Here is a 24638-nt window from a genome sequence, read left to right as displayed (position 1 = left end):
CTATTGGCCTCTACCACTCATCCAGTGGGACAAATACCTAACCCAATGTGAGAACAATGTGCTCAGTATTCACTTTTCCATCTGTTCCCTAACTGGCTAAGAAGACAAAGACCAACAAAGAACAACTGCCCTCCAGCAGGCACCACCATCTCTCCTGTAAATAAAGTCCACAGATTGCCAGCTGTCTGGCTGTCATTGCACAAAGACTCTCTCCTTCCAAAACCAGGAGGAAACTGTAGCATACTGGAATGAACTTCTGCTTATAAATATTTGATAAGTGTTGACAGATGCTGACTTTCCAGTGCCAAACACTGTGATCGTCTTATCCAGATTCTCAGTCACTGAGCAATTTCAGTTTTGAGAACTGAAACTTACTTTTTTGTAACAAAACCCTAGTTATGTCCCTTTCTAATGCAAGCGTGACTTTTGCCAAGCTATTTTGTGATGTTGTAGAATGTTCATGTGCAAGTGTGTTTATAAACCCATCCCGAAGAAGACCCAAAAGCCTAGCAGCCACACACTGTGTGGACAACCCTACCTTCAACACCCCAACACCCCATCATCCAGTTTCTTTGAAGAAGCCTAAGTAATAAAGCTTGTACCCAATACTGTGAGAGTAATAGTAGCCTCTCCCAGGCGTTGTCCTTCTTCACTCTTGGCACTGATTTCACAGCGGTAGGTCCCAGAATCCCTTCTAGTCACATTCCTAATTCGGATTCCTGTATTCAGCATCTCTGCTCGGCCTCGAAGATCACCTTTAGGGAGAACAGTCAGAGAGGTTTTTGCTCTTTGTTTATAGAATCATAGAATGATAGAATGGTTTGGAGTGGAAGGGACCTTAAGATCATCTCATTCCACCCCCACTGCCATGGGCAAGGATACTTTCCACTAGACCAGGTTGTTCCAAGCCCCATCCAACCTAGTGTGGAACACTTCCAGGGATGGGGCAGCCACAGTTCCTCTGGGCAACCTGTGCAAGTGCCTCACCACCCTCACAGGGAAGAATTTCCTGTGTATATTTCCTCTGTAAATCTAACCTAGATTTCCCCTCTTTCAGTCTGAAAGCAAATATCTATGGCTCGTTGGCTTATTCTGAAATCACATACAATTTATTTATGTAATATTTAATACAATAATTTAATATAATAATTAAATTATTATAAATTTAATTTACTTAGGTCATATTGTACATTAAACTATTGCTCATTTGTTCAGTGTTAGTTACCTATCAGCAAATAGCAATATGTAATCCCTTTCCCAAGACAGTATGAACCTTCCATTTACTCCAAATAATCACCCTCAATTAAAAAACCTCCATCGGCCATACATTATCCAGTTGGAAGATGGAATGCACTTTTCTGCAGGTATTTCAAGAAAATATGTGTAGCAATAATGAGGTGACTGAAAGACATCACTTTCCACTGGAGACATGGCAATCACTAACTTAATTACCTTAAAGAAAAAGTTGTGAGTGAGACCACAGCAGAGTATTTGACACTTTAACTTGGCAAGAAAAACTTAATGGATTTAGCAAGGTGCCATCAGACTTCTTACAATAAATTTGGGGGTTTTTTTATTCTACAGCTTATTATGAAATTCAAGTTACATGCACACACAGAACCATGAGTTCCAGTGTTTCTCTATATTAAATGTATGCAGAAAAAAACCAAGTTCATCAACAAGGTCAGCACATCTGCAAGTTCTACAAACTAACAAAATTTCTGTGCTTTTATTTCACTTCTCAACCTTCATTTATTGTGTACAGTGTAACAGAGACCCGTATTTTCTTTAACACACAAAGCTAAGTTCTTTTCAGAACATACAAAGAGAAATTCTACTTCTGAAAAGAATACAAATAATTTAAAATATACAGCTGCGTTTATATTTTATGTATATAAAAAATGCTGCATTATTCATATCTAAGCCTCCTGCTTTACAGGAGGCTTCAGAAACCTCTTTTTAGGGTAGGAGTGCAGAGCCTGCAGTAGTTTAGGGGAGTTTACATCTGCATGCAATTTCATTGTTGAAAAATCCCAAGGAATCTGCAGTGCGATTTTTCTTAGTCTTGAGTTTTATTATATTTAACTTCATTAAAAAGGTAACTCATAATCGACGATTTTCTAAAGAAATGCCTTTTTTTCCCCAGAGAAGAATTCTTCTTCTCAAAAAGATAGGTCTTCTATATGAACAGTCAAGAGCCTTCTTCAGTCATTTTCCTGGTGTTGTTCCCCAAGAAAAAGTCAATAGCTACGCTAGAGAATGACATGTTAAGCCATCCATCTGCTTGTAGTACTGTACCTGTAAATTCACTATTGTAGTAGACAAATGAGACTCCTTGAGACTGGATTTTCTTCCACTCTATTCTTAAACTCATCCCTTTTGAAAATTTGTGTTTGCAACTAAGAATAGCCTCTAGAGGGAGGAAAAAAAATAAAGACAAAAGACAAAATTAGAGATTTTAGTATTGTGTTGGTACACATTCAGGCTCCATGAAATTCATGTTCCCCCTTCAAAAGAACTTGTGCAGTCAGCAATGGCCAGATCTACTTCTCAAAGGGATGCTTCTCCAGATTTACACAAACACAGTGGGGAAAAAGAAACCAGTAATTTTCCTATACTTAAGTGGCCTTTGGATCAAACTTCAGATGCTGGGGACTAGATATCCCCATGCTGGATAGGGTTTATTACTTTCCCCATCCAACATGGGAATATCTAGTTCATCAATTACCTTCTTTATTACTACCCTCATTTTAGTTTAAACATTTTTGAGCACCCCTTAAAAAGGGACCCCGACCCTGTTATTAACAATATTTTGTGAATTACCATTCTGAATTCAGTATCACTAGTTTTTATGTTTTAATGTATAACTTAATTGGACTGGAATGGAAAACATTCTAGTAAGATGGCTAAAGAAACAAGCACAATATAGACCTTGCTACCTGTAAGCTACTAATTTTCCAATACAGGCCACAGTATCAAAGAGCAAAAGCCTTTATAGTTTTGGCAAGGCCTGTCTAGCTTTCATGACACAAACATGCACTGCTAAAACATAATCAACCATCATCCCCCTTTACGGTCTCAGCAAATGAGGCTGGAAGGCAATTAAGAGCTACTGACAGATCTACTCACTTGCCCTTCAGAGTCTGATTTCCTAGGTCTGCTCTGAAAAGAAACAAAAAGCCAGGCTGGTAGCCTTGGTGATATCTCACAGGGGGAAAAAATGTCCAGACTTGGAAGAAAAAGAGGCAGGAGGGCATTCCTTGCCAGAAACATGTTACACATGCACTGGCCACTTCAAAAAACATGCTGTGCACTCAGGAAGTCTGAGGTTCCTGACTTCAGGTTGAGTGGATGGGTGGAGGCTTCCTGAGTCTTAAGATTTGCTAGTTTCCTTTCCATTTTGTTTTTGTATCCTTCTAACAAAGAAAGAACATCATTCAAGCTCAGCTTGCTTTTGCTACTGGCCTTGTGACAGTTGGCTGGTCTAATGAGCTGGTGTCTATTAGCTGACACAGAGACAGCTCAGCTGAAGTGTTCTCAGCTGAACAAGTCTCGAATGAGCTGCCCCTTTCTTGCATGCCATGTGTTTTTGTTTCAGAAAAAACCCAAGCACTGATGCCCACCCACTAATCTTATTCGAAGAAAAGGAATAGATGGAAGAAAGGGAGCGTGCACAGAACAGACAACATAATAAAATCCTCCTTAGTTATAGCTCCCCTCTCCCACTTTTTCCTATAGTAATGGAGTCAGGGAGAGGTATTTTCCAGAGCAGGTGTACTTGACTTGCATTAAGGTAGGCCCACAGGATGCTGTGCATCAGCACTGGTACTGCTAGGCCTGCAAAAGACCTCTGGAATTTTGGAGAGATCTGCACAATGTTTAATTTGGATTTATATCTGATCTGGAGGCTATCATTGGTGATAAAATTATAGAATATCTCAAGTTGGAAGGAACCCTAAGGATCAGTGAGCCTGACTTCCTGCTCCTTGCAGAACTACCTAAAACTAAACCATGACTGGGAGTGTCACCTAGATGCTCCTTGAGCTCTGTCAGGTTTGGTGCCATGACCACTTCCCTGGGCAGCCTGTCCCAGTGCCTGACCATCCTCCTCTACAGTAACAGGAATTAGAGGGGAAAAGGAAAATGCTGCACTCAGTGGAATAACTATGTCTATCAGCCCTACCATCCCTTAGTGCTGCTACACATGGAGAACTTGTCTTGGCATCTGGGCTGTGCTAAACTGATTTCATTCAATGTACAAATAACAAAAGAACAAAATGCAAGCCATATACCATATAAAAAGACAGAACCTAATCAAGCTTTAATATTACCTGAAGCGTTTCTCTCTGCTTTTGCCTGCCTTGAGCTCTAAATGTATTCTGTCAAGAGAAGAATACTTAACAGAAGTCCAGATGACAGCTTTAGAGACCATTAAAATATTTATTACCTCAAGAAGCTGAGTAAGGTTTAAAGCTCAGAGAACAGTTTTTTCAATCCCAAATTCCCACCTCTCTCCACTCCAACCAAATTCAAAAAACAAACCCACATAACCCACAAACCTCACACTACACTACACCCCTTTCTCATCTACCTGTCAAACAGGTTTTTTTCTTTGCCTCTGTAAGTTCTCTACCCCATTATTTGAAGTAATTTGCTATTTTATATATGATACATACATATATAATTATGTAAATAGCCATTATAGCTACTGACAAGTAAAAACAGACATTAAATTATTGTTACTTGTAATTAGCTAACTTTTAACTATTCTCCTAGTCCCTCACTTTTCTCTCTTGTAAGATATTTAATATAATGGTATTTCTCCTTTCCATCAGCTCCCATAATTTTGTGCGGAAGGAAACTAGGCAGAAGTTACAGAACTGACAAACAAGTCATAGAACCATAGAACAGGTGAGGTTGAAAAGGATCTCTGGGAAGCACCTAGTTCAACCCCACCTTGAGTAAGAGAAAATGGAGACAAGACAAAGATAACACAGAGTCAGTGGAGAGAGCAGGCACAAGACCCCTCAGGAAAGAGGAAGACAACCTCAATACTGGCACAGCCTCTGTATACATAGTTTACATGTATTGTGTATATGTTAAAAATTATCACACCAATGCCCATACCGTACCCTTAAACTCCTCTGCTTTTACGTTTTTGTTATCTGTTTCAATGGAGATTCCAGACACATCAGGATCTGCAAGGGGACAGCAAAAAAAAAAAAAAATTCAGCAATAAACATTGTGATTTCATATGTCCTTCAGCAGTGTCATGGTTTAGCAGCTACAAGCAGTATTTTTGAGACTTTCCCACACTGTACAAGTTAGAAATTGCCTACTAGAAAGAGTACAAACTAAGAGCTAGACCAGGACTGGCCTTGAACAATTAATCTTTTTTCTCCAGGCTCTGGCATCTGTAAAAAATAAGCAATTTTTTTTTACAATCGCATAATGATATTTACATGTAAGAAGTTCTATATAAACAGTAAATGTTTTATACTGCGATAATGTTTCAGTCTGTTTTTAACTGGGAGACGTCTATTAATCCCTAAGTGTATTTTCCATTATATTCTTACTACAAGGCATGCATGTTTGCTGAAAAATACCACTTACAGCTTCTACAGGGTAACAGATATATACAGTAGTTGGCAATTACCTCAAATTCTTGTTGAAATGGGAAAGAAAACATTAATCAAGATTCATCTAGTTTTAACTCAAAGAGAGAAAAAATCCCCACACATTCTTGGATATCTCATTGTCGCATTCCACTGAGGGGGAACTTCAGGGAGTTCTTTTAAAACAGATGATCTAGGATGGAATTAAGCAAAACGAGGCAAGTATTGTATCTGAGAACCATTAACTGGTAGTGAAAAGGATGCTGCCCTACTAAAGAAGAATGGAAAAGACAGAAAAGGAAGAAGGAGAAGGAAAAAGAATGGGGAGAGAAAGAGAAAGGGGGGCAACGGAAAGAAAAAATGGGAGTTACCACCAGAATTTCAGAGTGTGCTGTCAACGTCCAACTGGCAGGTTGTGCATGCATGTTTCCTGGTGGGGGGAACCTGTGCATCTCTCAGAGCAAAAGTGCAGTTCCTGCATCGATGGGAGGCCAGACACGAGGTGAGTGGGCACTTGGGCAGGATGTACAGAACCCTGGACAGGGTCATGGTGGGTTTCGTGGTGACAGGCTAGATCAGTGATGCAGGGTTGGAAACAGGTGGCTCAGGCAGGAACAAGGCAGGCAGGGCTGAAGCAGGTAGGGCATCAGGCAGGAACGCAGGGAGGCAGAACAGGCAACAGCTGGAGCAGGTGAGGGACATGAAGTGGTAGGGCATGACTGGACAGGGTCATGGTGGGTTTCGTGGTGACAGGCTAGATCAGTGATGCAGGGTTGGAAACAGGTGGCTCAGGCAGGAACAAGGCAGGCAGGGCTGAAGCAGGTAGGGCATCAGGCAGGAACGCAGGGAGGCAGAACAGGCAACAGCTGGAGCAGGTGAGGGACATGAAGTGGTAGGGCATGACACAGGAGGTGGTCAGCAGGTGTCCAGCCAGTGAGAGGGAGAGCGAGCAAGCGAGGGCTAGCAAGGGCCAGCGAAGGCAAAAACGGGGGCAAAAGAACCAGCTACTCATAGCAAAATGACAAAAAGCTCTGAAGCTTGTGACACAGTTACTTTTACACCCCCTGGCTCCTCCCAAGGTCTGCAATGCTGACAGTAGACCATTGGCCCAGTCCAACATTCCGCTGCAGCCCATCGGTGAAGACCATTTGCCATCTGATTGGAGAACCTCTCTGGAGGTCAGTGTCATTGGTGGTCTCCTACTGACTGCCTGTTACACCTGAGATGTGAGATGGCTAGGTGAAATCTCCCGAGAGACAGGGCTTTCCATCTTCTCCTAGCTGCCTTCTGCAAGTAGCACTTGTGCAGCCCCTCCCCCACACACCTCTGGTAATTTCAAACAATGTTGAGACAGAACTCAAAATTAAATTGGCTCCTCGGCTCCTCACACTCATGTACTGGGAACACTGAAATTCCAGAAAGAACAAGTGAAATAACCACTAGATCTACATCAACCCCCCACCCAGCTATCAGAAGTTGGTCACAGGTATTATGATTACTACATGTCAGGCTAGCAAGTGCTTAACAACAGCTGAACACAGTTCTTTACACAGTTTTTTTACACAGTTGTTTACACACTATTTTTTTTCCCCAAAAGCATCTCAAGTTCCCTTGGTTTAGGACTAGTTTTGAAGACAGCACAGACACTTCTAATGCAGTCCATTTCCTCCGTCTGCATCAGCCAACTGAACAATTGCTATAGGGGGTACTGACAAGAACTGAGAATCTCTTTGCATCAATGTTTAAAAACTTGACTTGGTTAAAAACAATCTTCTTTTCACTGATAGAAACTAGGTAAATAGCAAGATTAGACTTTCTTAACCACACAAAACCTCCTTCATCCATCTCTAAAGAAATAATTTCCCTTTCCCCTGCTTAATGGGGGAAGAGTTGCACACACTCTAGCAGATGGATATCTAGTCTTGACCTGAAAACACAAACAAATTAACAATATCTTGCTTCATATGGCTTTCTTTTAACAGTTGATTACTTCTGTTGAAGTTAGTGCCTCACTTCTGCCTTGATTTAACCCATTTGGGCTTTCAGCTATGGGTTCTCAGTGATCAAAGTTAACATGCTGTTTTCTTTGTTTGAAGGTATCATCATAGAATCTTAGAAAGGTTTGTGTTGGAAGGGATCTTTAAAGGTCATCTAGTTCAAGCTCCCTGCAATGAGCAGGAACATCTTCAACATGAGTAGGTTGTTCAGAGCCCCATCCAGCCTGACCCTGAATGTTTCCAGGGATGGGGCATCCACTATCTCTTTGGGTAATGTGTGCCATGTTTCACCACCCTCACGGTAAAAACTTTCTTTTTCGTATCTATTCTGAATCAATCCTCTTTTAGTTTAAGCCATTACCCCTTGTCCTAATACACAACAGGCCCTAAAAAGTTTGTCCCCATCTTTTTTGTAAGTCCCTTTTAAGTACTGAATGGCTGCAATAAGGTCTTCTCAGAGCCTTCTCTTCACAGGGTGAACAACCCCAACTCTCTCAGACTGTTTTCATAGGAGAGGTGTCACATCCCCATGATCGTTTTGGTGGCCCTCTGGACTTGCTTCAACAGGTCCCTCTCCTTCCTGTGCTGGGACATCACAGCTGGATGCAGCACTGCAGGTGGGGCCTCAGCAGAGCGGAGCAGAGGGGCGGAATCCCCTCCCTGCCCTGCTGCCCATGGGGCTTTGGATGCAGCCCAGCACACAGGGGGTTTCTGGGCTTCCAGGGCACACAGCTGTGGCATGTCCAGCCTCTCATCAACCAGCATCCCCAAGTCCTTCTTGCAGGGCTCCTCTGGATCTGTTCATCCCCCAGCTTGGATTGGTATGAGAGGCTGGCCTGACCCAGGTGCAGCACCTTGAACTCAGTCTTTTTAAACCTCATGACATTCCCCTGGGACACTTCTTGAGCTAGTCCAGGCCCTTCTAAATGACATCCCATCCTTCAAGGGTGGCAACAGCACCACTCAGCTTGGTGTCATCTGCAAATCTGCTGAGGGTGCGTTCAATCCCTTTGTCAATGTCATTAATGAAGACATTAAACAACACTGATCCCATACACCATAGTACCCTATCACAGTTTTCTTCTCAATTAAAGATAATTCCTTATGGTTTAAGTCTGGCACAACAGAGGGAATTCTTCATTCATTCTGCTCCTATGGCTTTTTTCCTCCTTAATTTTCTAGGGTTTTTTTCAGTATCCTTTAAAAATACGAATTGCAGTTGTACTGGTATCTATAACCACTGCCTCTGAGTCATGGAGCAACACTCAGAATTGCTATCTGAGACCCTGGCACTGTAGCAAGAGTTCAGTTATTCATTCACTGTATACTGTGGTGGGTTGACCTTGGGTGGCTGCTGGACACCCACACAGCTGCTCTTTCACTCATCCTCCTCAACATGACCAGGGAGAAAATAAGTAAAAAGCTCATGGGTCAAGAGAAAGAGAGAGAGTTTAGTTAGCAGTTACCATCACAGGCAAAACAGACTCAATTTAGGAAAAAATAATTAAGTTTACTGTGGTTTAAAATAGAATACATGCAGTAGTTGTGGGAATGAGCTCATCTCTGCTGCTCCTTCCTCTGCATTCTCTCCCCTGCTCCAGCATGGGCTGCTCTCTATAGGTCACAGTTACTGACAGGAGCCTGTTCCAACATGGATTCTCCATGCTGCTTTCCAGCTGTCTCACGTCCCCTTCCAAATACATGTCCAACAATTCTTGTGTCTAAAAGAACACAGCCTCACACCTGACAGCGTAAAGTGAATTTTCATGTGTGCACATTACCAAACGATCCAAATCATGTGTAACTATCCTGTCCGTAATATATTTTATCATCAACTTTGTTACCCCAAAAAGAGTTATACATCAGAACTTTATAATATGAAAATAAATAAGACATGAAGAATTCTAGCAATGACATTTAGGTACTCCTAGCATACTGAAGCAGCAAAAAAATATTTGCACTACAAATAGCACTTGGAAATTTTTTCCACCCCTCCAAGAAAGAAAACTTTCCTACTGAACTTTAAAGAAAAAAAGAAAAAAAATCCTGTTTATAAGCCCCCCTCATACCCTGTTGAAATGAGAGGAGGGAACCATTTCTCCAGCCCTTCCCAAAGCAATTCCTGCAAGTCCATATAGACTCCAGCTCCTTGGTTTTGTTCAGGCTTGGTCTAGAATAGCCTTAAGTCAGTAATTTTCTTTTTAACCTATTAGGTCCTATTTAGATTTATGGGAAAAAAATTACCCCTAACTTTTACCCAAACCCTGTTTCTAGAACAATACTCCTCTTCCCCCCTCTTCCCCCATATTCTAGATGCCAATAGTTATCAAATCACATTTATCTATTGAAATAACATCTTCCTCCATGATGGGGAGGAGCATTTTATTCTGAGACTGACAGCAGCTAACACCTGTTAACATTTCAAAAGAAAGCCTTTCTAGGTCTCCAATATGTGGATAAAACCATTTATAAATTATTGGCACATCAACGTCTTCTGCCTGGACACAAAATAGCTCAAGTACATGCAATTCACCAATGTATTACATTCACTGTTTCATGAGCCTGGAAATTTCTCTCCTTCTCATTAATACAGATGTCATGCAGCTCACTGTCATGATCAAATATTCACAGAATATGAAACCACAAAAGGAAAAACACATTTTATGACTTCTGGAGCAGGACTATGGTATGTACTTTTCACTACGGAAGTCATTACAGAATTACTTTGCAAGCTTTGTATTGGGAGCTTGCAATTGCATGAAGTCTCTATATTTACCCTTACATCAAGGGATTAATAGAATACATGAAGATTCTATTATGCAATACAATTAAGTAGAAAATATGAGAAAGAGGGGGAGAAAGGGAAAGAAGTTCAACATACACACAGCCCTCTTCCTCACACACACAAACCACACATATACATGACCCTTGTCAAGAAGCTGTAGAGTCCAAACAGTAACATAAGGTGGTGCAGGGACAGCTGACAAAATTAAAACCATTATATACTCTGATCAAGCAGAAAGATAGGAAAGGTCCTTAAAGCTAGAGCATATCTTCCTTTAGATGTCCTTCAAGAAGGACCTCTGCCAAATATCCAGAATCCAAGTCTTCAGTTTTGGATTTTAATTCACCATATAAAGAGCAATAGTGAAAAGATGACATATTACTGTACCAGTAAACCTTTTATTCAGGCTGCTTTTTAAAGACCAGGGGGAAAAAAAAAAAAAAAAGCTGCTTTTACATGTCAGTAACTATACTTGTTTAGAACTAAACTCCAAAAACCTACACTTTCCAGTGGATAAACACTCATAGCTGTAAACTGAAACCACTAGCTGGAGGAATCATTAAGGAAAAACATATTAGTCAAATCAAAACAAAGGAAACAGTGTGCCTGGAGGAAATTACATGAGAACAGAATCAAAACAAAGTTATAAGTACAAGAGAAAAAGCAGTCTTGCATTTGTTTTGTCACGTTCTAAACAACAGGTGGTCTAAAGCAAAGCTTAACAAAGGGTTTCTGAGGATACTGTAAGTTTAGGAAGTAAAACATCTCAGGAATAAAGCCAATTCTCTTACTGAAATCCCTTAAAGAGAATAGGAAACTAGGCATCTGTTTGGTGTTAGCATCCTTCAGACGTGACCACTTCAGGGTAAAGCCTCAGTGATACGATTAGGTGCTGATGCAAACTTCTCAACCATGGAACTACCTACCACGAGGCACTCGATACTTGGAGTTTTGCCGCTGTCACATCATTTAAACACATCTGTTTTGGCTCCCTTTTTGCCATACTTCCTAGCAGAAGTAGTCCACAGACTACATTGCCCATTGTAGATATAAAAATGCTGCTAGCAAGGATTTTCTTGCTATTTTCTCAGTCTGTGAGAGACTTTTCTCTCTCACAGAAGAGGGAGTAGAGTATGTAAACAACCAAACACCTGCAACCTTGAAAAGTCTTGTTTATAGTATAGTAGAAAAATATTTTGATAATGGATATTTTAGGATTCTAGCCAATCACCCCCAAGGGGTGGCTGATCCTTGTCCAATTAGACTATGAAGAAAAAAGTCTATAAAAGAGTTTGTAAAATAATTAAATAAATCTTGCTGCACAATTTCTGCCTGCTGGATCTTCTTTCCTCCTCCCTACGGCTGCGGGACACGGTAATATACCCTAGGGCATTTTTTTTTTTTTTTAATAGTCCATAAATGGGGAAGGGGAAGGAAAAGCTGCCTACCTTTGGACAGGATTTGTTATGAATTACCAAAATCCACCCAAACTAGTACCTCCCATTCTTCTTAGTAGTCCAAGATGTATGTGGCTGCTACAACCCAAAGGCTACCAACCCTGCTTAAAGTGGCATCAGCAGGCTGGACCATGTTAACTCTGACAGCTGTTGACAGGCACCCAGGGCTCAGACCCATCACTCTTCCCACCCACACTCCTGTCAGGGTCCGTGTTAAGTAGCCTTCCCCTTCCTTTAGTTCTGCTTGGTGAACACCAACCTCCAGCAGGCATGCTGGAGAGACACTGGGAGTATTCACAGCCTCTGCTGGAGTCTCCTGAGCTACCCAAAAAACCTGGCGATTTAGGCATCAAAACATAACCTGAAATAACTGGAATAAACTCAGCTTCATTGTGTGAAGTCAGCCAAATGTCAGTATGGCCAACCATGTCCTGTGGGCAGCAGGGGAGGGAGGGAATTCTGGTCTCTGCCGTACTCTGGTGAGACTGCACCTGCAGAGCTGCTTTAAGCTCTGGGGTCCCCAGCATGGGAAGGAGATGGACCTTCTGTTGGAGCCAGTCCTGAGGAGGCCACGAAGTTGATCAGAGGGATGGAACACCTCTGCTATGAGGAATGTCTGAGAGAATTAGGATTATTCAGCCTGGAAAAGAGCCTTATTGCAGCCTTTCAGTACCTAAAGGGGCTACAAGACCTGAGGAGGCCACCAAGTTGATCAGAGGGATGGAACACCTCTGCTATGAGGAATGCCTGAGAGAATTAGGATTATTCAGCCTGGAAAAGAGCCTTATTGCAGCCTTTCAGTACCTAAAGGGGCTACAAGACCCCTGGAGAGGGATATTTTACAAGGGTATGGAGTGACAGGACAAGGAGGAGTGCCTCTAAACTGAAAGAGGGCAGGTTTAAATTAGATATTGGGAAGAAATTCTTCCCTGTGAAGGTGGTGAGGCACTGGAACAGGTTGTCCAAGTAAGTTTTGGATGCCCCATCCCTGGAAGTGTTTAAGGCTGGATGAAGCTCTGAGCAACCAAGTCTAGTGGAAGATGTCCCTGCCCATGGCAAAGGGATTTGAACTAGATGAGCTTTAAGGTCTGTTGCAATCCACTCTAAGCAGAGAAGAGCAAAGGGAACTAACTTTCTGTGAATAAAACTGATCAAACACTGAAAGGTTTGAATATACCCAAAGAGTGTGATTAAAACAAAATGAAGTTAGATAATGATACCAAAAAAGTGATATATTTTATTTAATAGTAAAGAGGGAGGAAGAGAGAGAGGGAGGGAGGGAGGCAGGGAATAAGGGAGGAAGGTAGGGAGGGGAGGGACAGGGAGAATGACAGAGATTAAGTAGGAACATATAACCACTTCTTGGGACCCAACAATGTCTCATTGCTTCCCTCCATCTGGTCTTCTTGGTGGTGGGAGTCTCCCGCTGAAAAGTATAGAATCCAATGGATTAATACCCATTTGGGCAGGTGGGAACACACAGGGACCTCCCTGAGGGGGAGGGGCAAGTTTGGCACTGTCCCTTGCAAGACTCTGTATCTGTTGTATCATGTAGTATCACGTGCAGTGCTCTGGTGCAGAGTCTGAGGACCCCTTTGGGGGGGGCCTTTGATGGGCCATGACACCCCCTCTGCTGTCCCATAGATGTGGCCTTCCCGGGGTGGGAGGCCCCACAGCTGGGCCAGTCTGCCCAGCAGATGATGGCATTCACTGCATCTGGCCAGAAGCTATGCCACACACCCAAAACCTCTCCTCCTCCCCGCTTTGGTGTAGGGATCTGTGTGAGCCTGGCAACAGAAAAACCTGGGGCTGTGGCTTCCACCCCAATGGTGCTGGGCTGGGCCCTGCTGTGGATGCTCTTCCAGATGCTTTGAACAATAGTGTCACTTTTCTTATCTCTATTCCTTGGGTGGTTTAACTCAGCTCAGGGTTTCAATGAGGAGGCCCATCCAGGGTGGGCTTCGGTGGTGCAGCGTCATTATACACCTTTGCTGTAATAGGCAAAAGTCCTTCATGAAGACGTTTAAGCCATGAAACATAACATTTTAGTCTCCAACAAGGTCGCATCAATCCAAACCATTCTGTGACCCATTCTGTGATTAAGTAAACAACAGAAACACGGTGTGAAGACCTCAAATTTTGAACAAGAGCTAGAGGAAGTTATCCCACATCGTTGGGGGGAAAAATAGGCAAAAGAAACTCAATTTCAGTCACTCAGTTACCTTAAGTTACAAAATTTCTTGAATCTTAAAGAATAGTAATAGAACAAGATTTACTTTGGTTAGAGGTTACCTGATTCACGAATAAAACCCTTGCATATCTTCAGCCACAGAAAACAAATAAAGGAGGAGTCTGAATGGAGGGTCTGCAGGGGGAACAATAAGCCCATCTAAAGCCAGATGTGAGGAGCGAGTTTAACAACCATGGTGTACTGCATAAAGGATGATAGCCTAAGAAAGAAGGCACATTTTCTGGCTGGACAGATAAAGGGGTCTAAACCACAAAAGGAGCTTGAAGAGCTTCTCAGCCACACCATCACTTATGTGATAGCTGTCAGCAGTCATGTTTTGGAAACTGTATGACTTAAACACAGCAAGTTTTGCTAGCTTTCCCTCCCCTTTTGTTTATACAAACACTCACCTAATTCCTGTCAGATTCCTTTATTCATGGTGAAATGGACTAAGTTTTTGGAGGAAGGAAAGAGTAGGAGCAGAATGATGCAAACAGTTAAATCCAGTATTTGCTTTGGCTTCTCTTTTGGAAGAGCAGCTATTACAAAATTAAAATTCCATCTTTACATCTGAGTATCTGACACACACAAAACTGACCTTCCTCCATCCCCAGCAAAACCAAACGAAATTCCCCAAAAGCATTTTCCCTACTTCTAGCCCAGGCTCAGAACCATACAGAATGGAGTAAATCATAGAATGGTTGGGATTGGAAGTGAGAGGAAAGCAAATATCTTCGCAAACAATTTGATGGGTGAAGGTATGGGTGTTACATCTTTGCAATGGGTCTTAATGTCTCTACTAACTTTGGGCAGCAGGTTGGTTGCAGAGACCAGACAGCTTGGCTCTTGAAAGACATGTGGGTCCGCACAAGCATGAACTTCTGAACTTGGGGGTAAAATAACAGGTTCAAGGGGGGAATAAGTGGTTTGGGAAGGCTGTGCCTTCCCAGTTCCTCTACCAAAAAGAGGTACAAAAAGGACAAAAGGAGGCTGTGCCCTCTGAAACCTTGAGAGAGAAAATCCCGCAGGCGTGTGCCCTGGTGGACTCTCTCCCTTTATTAGAATAGTGTTGAAGGACTCCTCTGTCTCCTTTCTGTATGTAAATCTCTGGCATTTGTGGAATTTTCCTGACAACTGGGGACATCTGGAGATCATCTAGTCCAACCCCCCTGCTATCTCAGTCACCTAGAGCAGATTGCGGAGTCTGGAATATCTCCAGAGAAGGAGACACCACATTCTCTCTGGGCAATCTGTTCTAGTGTTCTATCACCTTCACAGTAAACAAGTTTTTCCTCATTCAGATGGAGCGCCCTGTTTTTCAGTTTGTGCCCACTGTCCTTTGTCTTGTTTCTGAACACCACTGAAAAGAGTCCCATGCGCTTGACACATACCCTTTAAAGATATTTGTATATTTGCATGCATTCACAGAATCCCAGAATGGGTCAGGATGGAAAAGACCACGGTGGATCACCTGGTCCCACCTCCCTGCTCAGGCAGGGTCATCTCAGAGCACATGGCACAGGATTGCATCCAGATAGTTCTGGAACGTCTCCAGAGAGGGAGACTACACACCCTCTCTGGGCAATCTGTTCCAGTGTGTAGTCACTGCACAGGAAAGTTCTTCCTCATGTTCAGGAGAAACTTCCTGTGCATCCATTTCTGCCCCTTGCTTCTTGTCCTACTGCTGGGCACCACTGAGAAGAGCTTGGTCCATTCTCTGACCCCTCCCTGCAAGCAGCAACAGACATGGATGAGGGCCCCTCTCAGTCATCTCTTCTTGAGGGAGCCTCAGCTCCCTCAGCCTTTCCTCGTAAGAGCTGCTCCATCCCTTCATCATCTCTGTAACTTGTACTGAAGCCGCTCCAGGAGCTCCATGTCTCTCTTGCCCTGAGACGCCCAAAACTGGACACAGCAGTCCAGATGTGCCTTACCAGGGCTGAATAGTGGGGCAGGATTACCTCCCTTCACCTGCTGGCAATGCTCTTCCTAATACACCCCAGGAACCCATTGACCTTCTGTGAGGAACCAATTTAATTTTTATTTATGCCTCAACATTGTCCAGGATGTATGCTATAAATCCATTTTCTGACAAGGGATGGAAAATTACTGTCGGGGCTGTACATGTGCGGGGAGCCTCAACACGTGCCACGTGCAGGGGGCAGCTCGGACACCTGGGGGGGGGGGGCGGGGCGGAGACCGCTGACATAACAGTCTCTAAGGGACAACCCCTTTAGAGAATGGAGGGGAGTTCTGTCTCTGGGGGGACTTCGCCTGACAGCCAATCACGGCAGAGAAAACTTTCACCACTGGGCTCCAAGATCCCTGCTGCCCGGGAAAAAATCCCCATAGAAGTCGTTAACTGCGCCATAACCGCGTTCTTGTCGTTTTGGCTTGTTGAAGGGAGCGGGGGCTCACCTGGAGGTTCAGCTCATTCGGCGCCCCCCCCCTCCCCCGCTCGCCTTTTCTCCCTGCGGTCCTGCTTCTTCCCTGCCTGTTTTTCCTGTCCACACCTCTCCGTGTGCCCTGCTTTGCTGCTTCCCCGAGACAGCCCATCGCTGCGACAGCCTGCACCGCCGTTTTCCCCGCCCCTCACAACCTGCCCGCCGCCTTTCTCGCGTTGCCCAGCACCCAGCAGCAGCCAGCCCGCAGCCGTCGTTCGCCGACGCGGGAGACATGCCGCCCTTCGCCGGCTGGAAGTCGCGCCCAGCCGGTCACAAGAGCCGCACAGGCTCGCCGCGGCTTGCAGCACACGCTCCATCTGTCGAGCAGCCGCCGACAGGGCGCCCCGGGGTTCTAGTAACTGCCTTCTGTTTCTCTCTCCCTCTCTCATTTCTTCTCTCTGCTCTCTTTTCTATCCCTGTTCGGTAGGAACACTTACCCTTCAATAAACAGTTCTCAGATATGATATTTGCTGCGATTGCGCTTTATTACAATCAGAGAAATATTTCATCCGAAAAAGAATGTTAAAAAGAATCCCTCTGCAGTTCCTGTCCTCTGGAACGTAACACCTTGTTGGCCACAAGGGCACTGCTGGGTCAGGAACAGCTTGTTGTGCACCAGGACCCCCAGCGCCTTTCCACACAGCTGCTTCCCAGCAGATCAACCTCTACTGGTATGTGGGACTCTACACTTGCCTTTTTTGAACCTCATTAGGTTCCTCTCTGCCCAACTTTCTGCCCTGTCTAATCCTCCACTCCAGCTGCTCTCCTGAGCAGAGATACACATTTGAGGCTGACAACAAGGCCAGCATCTAGATGGTAGGTCAGTTAGGTATATGACACAGACATTAAATGTTTTGCTGGGAAGCCAGCAGACACTCTTCACCTTTCTTTAATAAAAGACCTCAAGAACAAAAGCAGTCAAATTATTAAAAAATATATCTACAGATACTCAAGTAAGACAAACCTGTCAAGTTTCAAGGTCTCCTGCCTGCAGGTCTTCTACTGCAAGAGAGCAAGGTGCCACCCTAAAATGCACTTTTGGGAGGTTCCTTCCCTGACAAGTACTAAGTTGTTTCAAAGGAAAAAGAAATCAAAACCCCAAAGCAAACCAACTAACAACCAAAACCCCCAGCCACAACCAATCAAAACTTAACCTAAAGTTACAGATTTTAAATGGCTGCCCAGTTTCAAATAGATTTTCTCTATTGCAGCATGATGCAGTAGATAATTTTTCCCGTTTTCAGATTATTAGTCCCATTCCAAAACTGAAGGTGTTTAAGTTACTAATATATCTATACTGGACATACTATTTTAAATAGCATGCCTGGAAATAGGGTTAACTTAGGAAAAATATTCTGCACCTGAAAGTCTGTATATGCAAGAACTGTCTGCCCCCTCCTCTTTCTCTGTTCACATAGCTTTCAAAAGCTTTGAACAAACTTTAAATATATTTAAATGCTTCTAGAGACATCACTTTATTATTTTCTCACAAAATCAGTGCATTCTCACAACAGTTATTTATGTTAGAAAGCCACTGCACTCTTTGACAACTGGGTAAAGCTTTTGTTGAATTGTTTTCCCTCACTTCTCCCCCCTACAAAAAGCTGCTAAGAATCTGGACGCAACTGGAAAATGAATAGGAACTACATGTGGATTTACTAATTACATATCCAGAGTTCCAGAGCCTAATACAAGAAGTATTCTTTTACTTAGATGTAGCATAAACCCAAACCCAATCCTTCCCACTCATCTTTACAGAAAGCAGGTTTAAAGCAGCTTCAATAACTGTCTTTTTAGTGGAAATCACATGAGAAACAGAATGCAGAACAGCATTTTCATTCAGCCAGGAGTTATTTAAACAGGGAAGAGAAGCATTTCCAGAAAGAGACTAAGAAAAAGATTTCTACCTGTAGTAAAAGCTGATGTTGGATGATTTGAGGAACACAGTCTCACAGGAAAAAGAAGTTAAATGCTTCAGATCGGATCAGACCAAGCAAGAGATTTTTATTTATAATGTCAACCTAAGAATGACTTAATCCACAGCTTTGTGGGCGCTGTTTAGTGAAATCTGGAAAGCCAGCACAGCAGTCATGGTGCTTTTATTCTTAACTTTCAAGTGAAGCAAAAAAAAAAAAAAAAACCACCCCAAAAACCAACTTGAAAGTAAAAGTAGCAAAAGACTGAAGTTTTCAGAGCCAATTATCTAAAGTTATCAGTAGGACTCCTAGGAATTTAAGGTCATGTTAATGATTCATTTCATTTCAGAGCCCTAAGCTGGCTCTGGATACACAAAACTTGAAGTGCTTGTAGAGGAGAAAGTGGACAGGAAAAAAAAATCAAGTGGCACAGGTCAAGAAAGCAAGAGATTCTTTACGTCAGCCTTTCTGAAGAAACTGAACACAAAAGTACAACAATTTTAGATAAACTCAACAGCCTCCTAAGTGCTTTCAGTAGTCCCCAACACTGAAAGATTACTGCATGAGACGGGGAAATACTGAAGAAAAAATATAATTTAATGTTTTATAATTAATAATCAAAATGTAACATTTAATTACCTTCAAAGTTTATATTGCCTCCTTTTTTTCTACTCACACAGAAGAGAGGAAGGATTTGAATGCACAGAATGCGCAACCTGCAAAGGTTCAATGTACCATGGAGTTTATTCCAACAGAGAGACATCACAGAAAGCATATGCTGTTAGCCAAATAAATATTTATAGCTCGCACTTTTACAAGTCTCAAAATTTCAGTACTCCTCTTGTCTCCGTGGCAATTCAGAGGGAGCTTCTGCAAATGGGGGATGGGGGTTTAAACTAGTCAGGCTCTCAAAAAAAGCCTATTTTCCAGACATCTCCTGGCCCTTCTCAGCAGTGGTTTCCACAGCAACTCATCAGCGGCTCAAAGACAGCCTGCAAATGCAGTGAGAGCCTACAGCTGTTTCAGCTGTTGCTTATTTTAATATGCATCGAGATGCTGAGGACATGTGTTTAGTGCCATCATGTTTCAAAAGACCATGTAAATAGTCCATTGGTGAAGAAGCCCCTTGCCACTGCTGTCCCACTCGCCTCGTATCACACAGTTCAGAGCCGAACAAATAGATTTCCCTTTGTGCTACTAGGGATAACAATCCAATAGAAATGCTTGCCTGTGCAAACACCTAGGGAAACTGCATGTTACTAAATCTGCAAAACAAAGCTCAGTACCCAGTTCAAACTGGCATGTTCCTCTGAATTCAACAGTACCAAGACTGATTTACACTGTAAAATCAGCTCTGAAACACAAGAGGGTTGGGAAACCAGAAGAAACAAACAACACCCTCACTACTCCCCAAATGAACACAACCATTCTGGCCCACAATTTGAGATAAAGATCTCTGAAGTTTCCTACAACCTTTAAGTGACTTTTGCTGGAATTGCCAAACAATTTGGAAAGAATAAACACTTTCATGAAGTCACCTCATTTATAAACCTATAAATACACCCATTATTTATCTTAAAAATCCTGAAAACAGATTTAGTTTACTTTCAAATGGTACTAACCAGTATTAGTTCCAATTCCAGTAAACACCATATGGAACAGGAGTCCTTACTCATTCAGAACCAGTGAAGTCAAACGAATTCCCTTACTGTTGGAGCATGTTTCCAGATGTTTAGGAAGAACACCTTGACACTATAATTTAAAACTGTTGCAAGTAAATATGTTGGTATAGTGAAGAGGTGTCTCATGCTATAGTTAGTCCTATTAATTTAAGCTGGAACCAATTTTCCTGTGCATCACAGAATCATATAATTATTTGGATTGAAAAAAACGTAAAGATCATCCAGTTTCAACCCATCTGCCATCCTCAGTCCCTTTCAAGTTCATAGCAGTTTTGCTCTAGTGGATCTTCTCAACACTTTTTTGATTAATCTCAGTAATTCTACAAAACACTTCCACTGCTGACGATGAGTACATACAACACTGTATTAAGTTCTGGCTTCTAAAGGTATAGGAGTTGCTGACTAACCAGAATTGTGCACAGCAAACAGATCTCAGATGGCAGGCAGGATAGCTAATTTGGCCAACTACAGAAAAATGTCTCATTTGGAGCAAAGTATAGTGACCAAAACCAAGTCAGCATTGCCACCTTATATTCCACTACTTCCCTCCCCCCCCGCCCCGAAGGAGATAGAACATCTGAAATTCTTTAATTTTTTTTTAAAAACCCATTCTTTCTGAAGCAAATATTGACCTAGAATATACTTCTGTATGCAATGTGTGTAACTCCTTGTGGTGAGTCTTTAAAAAGGGCTTCACATATGGTTTTTCTCATACAAATTTTGATGACTTTGGGACACACTACCATGGGTTCATTTTATTTAGCATGCCCATTAAAAAAAAAAAAAATTGTCCTTCCAACACTGGTAGGATGCTCTTTAAATATTCAGCAAGAGTCTTGTGCAATGCTTTGTGAATTTAGGATTTCAGAGGAGATGTTTCCAGTAACTGGGGGTGGGGATGGTAGTTTCACTTGTGTAAATGTCACTTGAACCCTGAATTTTAGGACTGCATCTTATTGAGAGATAGAACAGCACTGAACTTAGTTTTTAAGCTTTTTGTCTTCCAGACTAAAGACCAGGTTCTTCATGAGCAGGAAACATGATGACCACTTCTCACGGTTAAAACAATCCAAATGCAATGGCCAAATTAGCTCATCCCATTTTCATTCACACATGATTTTTTATATTACCAAGGTTGCTCAATAGTCCCTTCCTGGCAGAAGCAACTAACAGTGATGTTTGGTGACTAGTACTTTCAATCAACATTGTAGTTTACAGTATGAATATATATTTTTAACCTTAATTCTTCAATCTATCTTTAATAGATAATTTAGTTGTTTAATACCAGTTTTTATAGAAACATTTTCTGGCACATTTGAACAAGACTGAAGCCACTCTAATTCCATTAAGGCTAACACATGCCAAGAGAAGCTAGAACAAAGAGAAGATGTTTTTCACACTCAAAGGAGAAGGTTGATTAGAAGAAATCCTCCGGAAGGTAGAGCTAGGAACAATAGGTCACAGAATCAGAGGTGCTAAGTTTTCCTTAAAGGGGACGAAGAAAATTAAAAAACACAACTACAAAACACTACAGTCTTCATCACAGTAAAAGCTACACAAGCAAAGCAACATATGGATATTCAGATTAGAAAACATTAGAACACTGGAAAGTTACACAGGAAACAGGAACAAACAAATTCTATGCCTTCCTTATCTATTTTTAAATCAAGCATAAATTTTAACGTGGTGATCATCATAGCTTTCCACAGGAGAGACATTTTAGAAGGCACATCCTCGAGAGTATTTCCCTGATGAAACACTTTGCAGCTTTGCATCAGAAGAAGGCAAAGCTCAGTACATGAGCCAATATTCACAATTCAGTGGTTTGCTCCTTCATGTAATGGGATTAGGTGATCTTGTCTGCAGGTGCTTACACTAAGCTGTTTCACTGTCACAAAAATTGTCTTGGAGTGATTTATTATGATAGCGTATTCCATGATCCTCTGCTCTGTGCACAAAAATGGGTATTGTATCTTTAAGACCCTGTAGCCCAAGACCTGGTGTGTGGGGGACCAGGGGGATGAAGAGTTTTGCTTTTGTTCGAGCATTTTTAAAAACTCCCCACCCAGGTTTTTTGCAGTTCTCTGTGGCATGGGTTTTGCTGGGCTGGCTTGGTTTTTGGCCCAGGCAAAAAGCTTTTCCTTTCCTTGGCTTGGAGAAGCTGCAGTAGCAATCTTTGGGCTGCCTTAAGGCGAACTGAGCAGCTGCTTGTCAGAGACCAGGGACATTGTGCCAGCAGGAGCAGAGCTGCCCCGCTCCGACCCAAGCCGCAGTAAATCACGCCAAGCTGGGAAGAAAACACACTGAGAGGCTCCAGCCCAGCTGCTTTACCTGCCGTGATCTGCTGCACTTGCGGTGGGGAGAAGGTTGATGCCAGATGAGCCGCCGGATCTTCGTCTGCTGCTGGAACTGCTCTGTGAAAGCTCCTGCCTTCCCGAGAGGGAAGCCGACGCCGTCTTGTATTGCGTATTGAGAACAGGAAATCTCTGGCATTTTGGGTCTTTGTTCCAGTGGGAGGACGGTGAGGTCTGACAGTTTGATATCTACAAGTTACTTACCTATTTTTCCTTGCCTTGTGGGCATTCTGTTTGTTAATAAAGTGTTGGGTTTTTTCCACTTTCATCTATTAGTATTCATTTCCTATTGCTGGAAAGGAATTGTTGGAACAGTTTAGAGGAGACAATTTATTCCAGACTGCCCTAAGTTTTCTCAAACTGAGACAAAAATGAAATTAAAAAAAGATGTCAGCAATCCTGCAATTCTGTAAAAATACAATAAAAAAATTTTTTAAGCCATGTTTTGTTTTTTTTTTTTAGAGTAAACCATATGTAATTAAGGATTCTGCCTCCTGGGTCACTACTATCTCCAGCACAACTTTAGTGCTTAAAAGTCTGGTGGTTAAAATGGCTGTCTACAATACCTTTACAGCACACATATCAAAACCCATATGTTACATTTCTAGAATACTTATTAGAGTCAATAGATCAACACATTTTATGAAGCCATCCCTGCCATATAAACGTATATGCTGCTTTAAACTAGTGTTTTGTCATCTACTTTGCCTACTTCTGCCTGTATGCCCTTTAAAACCAACTGCTCATGACATATTGATGCTCTAGAAACTTGTGTGACACTATTAGTGCTTAAAGTTTCCTTTAGAAGTCACAGAATCATAAGGTTGGAAAAGACCTCCAAGACCATCAAGTCCAACCTGTGACCAATCCCCACCTTGCCTCTCAGACCAGAGTACTGAGTGCCATGTCCAGTAATTCCTTCTACACCTCCAGGGATGGGGATTCCACCACCTCCCTGGGCATTCCATTCCAATACTTGACAATCCTTCTCAAGAAGAATTTCTTCCTGATGTCCAACCTGAACATTCCCTGACACATTTCCTGTTGTTCTGTCACTTGTTCCCTGGGAGAAGAGCCCGACCTCACCTGGCTACACCCTCCTGTCAGGGAGTTGTAGAGAGTGAGAAGTTGCCCCCTGAGGCTCCCTTTCTCCAAGCTGAAAATTCCCAGCTCCTTCAGTCACTCCTCATCACTTGTGCTCCAGACCCTTCCCCAGCTCAGTTCCCTTCTCTGGACATGCTCCAGCACCTCCATGTCGTTCTTGCAGTGAGGGGTCCAGAACTGGACACAGGATTCAAGGTATGACCTCACCAGTGCCCAGCACAGGGGGACAGCCCTGGCCCTGATTATATTAAGACTAAATAATACCACTTTGGCTGAAGAACAGTCCAACGACTATACTGGCGAACAGCTTACACAGGCATATGCATATCAGCATAAACACTGTAATCACAAGGAACCCAAACACAAAATAAGGTCTTCAGAGTTCAGCTCTAAATTCACAGAACAATTTTATGTAAGAGGATCTAGGTAAATTTACATATTTATTCCTACTGTTGTTGCAGGGCTGAATTTGTTGTAATGAGCCTGGATGGTACAGAGCATCAGCAGAGCTATGAGTGGACAAGAAATCAAGAAAGGGAACAAGATGGTTTGTTGAATAATATATTGCTACCAACATTTCTCAAAGAGAAATTCATCACCAGCTCAGTCAAAGTTCAATAGTTTTGCTGAAAGAACCTTTGAAAAATAAGCCCGTAAGTTTTTATTGTTTATGTTTATGAGTGCCAGGTGTTGTTTTAGGGCAGAAACGGAATAGGTTCCTTACAGGAAAAAATTAATTACTCTTATATGGGAAAGATTATCCACTTCAGAATTTACAGATGTGTAATGCAACTCTTCGTATGAAACTCTTCATAGCCAAGTCTACACATTCCTTCTACTTAAACAGTCTAATTTTATAGCAAAACCTTTTGTCCCATTTAGCCATAAAACTTCCTTGGATACTATCTGTCCGCCCAGCACATGTATCCCATCCCACGGCAGAGGCAGCTTAAGAATGAACTGTCTACCCTTCAGTCACCACAACTGGCAATCTAAAATAATCAGATTGTTTTTTACATGCAAGGTTTCAGCAGGGCTCCATAAAGGTACGGGGGAT

The 24638-nt window shown here is 42.5% G+C and overlaps 1 protein-coding gene across 6 annotated transcripts in view; it reads right to left on the bottom strand.

Annotated features, from left to right (window-relative positions):
- JAM2 (junctional adhesion molecule 2) overlaps window positions 1-24638 on the bottom strand; it is a 50754-nt gene that overhangs the window by 12139 nt on the left and 13977 nt on the right. For 4 of the 6 annotated variants that reach the window (XR_002044716.2, XM_010395737.3, XM_010395738.3 and 1 more), the window contains exons 2-4: window positions 5133-5198; window positions 2299-2412; window positions 603-755 (exon numbers count right to left, since the gene is read on the bottom strand). Coding sequence is in view for 5 of the 6 variants with exons in the window: in XM_010395737.3 (XP_010394039.1) it covers window positions 603-755; window positions 2299-2412; window positions 5133-5198 (333 nt within the window). In the remaining variant the exon portion in view is untranslated. Of the gene's footprint in view, window positions 1-602; window positions 756-2298; window positions 2413-5132; window positions 5199-18432; window positions 18452-22454; window positions 22557-24638 lie in introns of those variants that run through there. The other 2 variants (XM_039556722.1, XM_039556699.1) reach the window with 2 other exon arrangements.

Source organism: Corvus cornix, chromosome 1 (genome assembly GCF_000738735.6).
Source record: "Corvus cornix cornix isolate S_Up_H32 chromosome 1, ASM73873v5, whole genome shotgun sequence".
Taxonomy (NCBI): Eukaryota; Metazoa; Chordata; class Aves; order Passeriformes; family Corvidae; genus Corvus; species Corvus cornix.
Note: the sequence above shows the minus strand (reverse complement) of the source record. Positions and strands in the feature narration are given on the sequence as shown.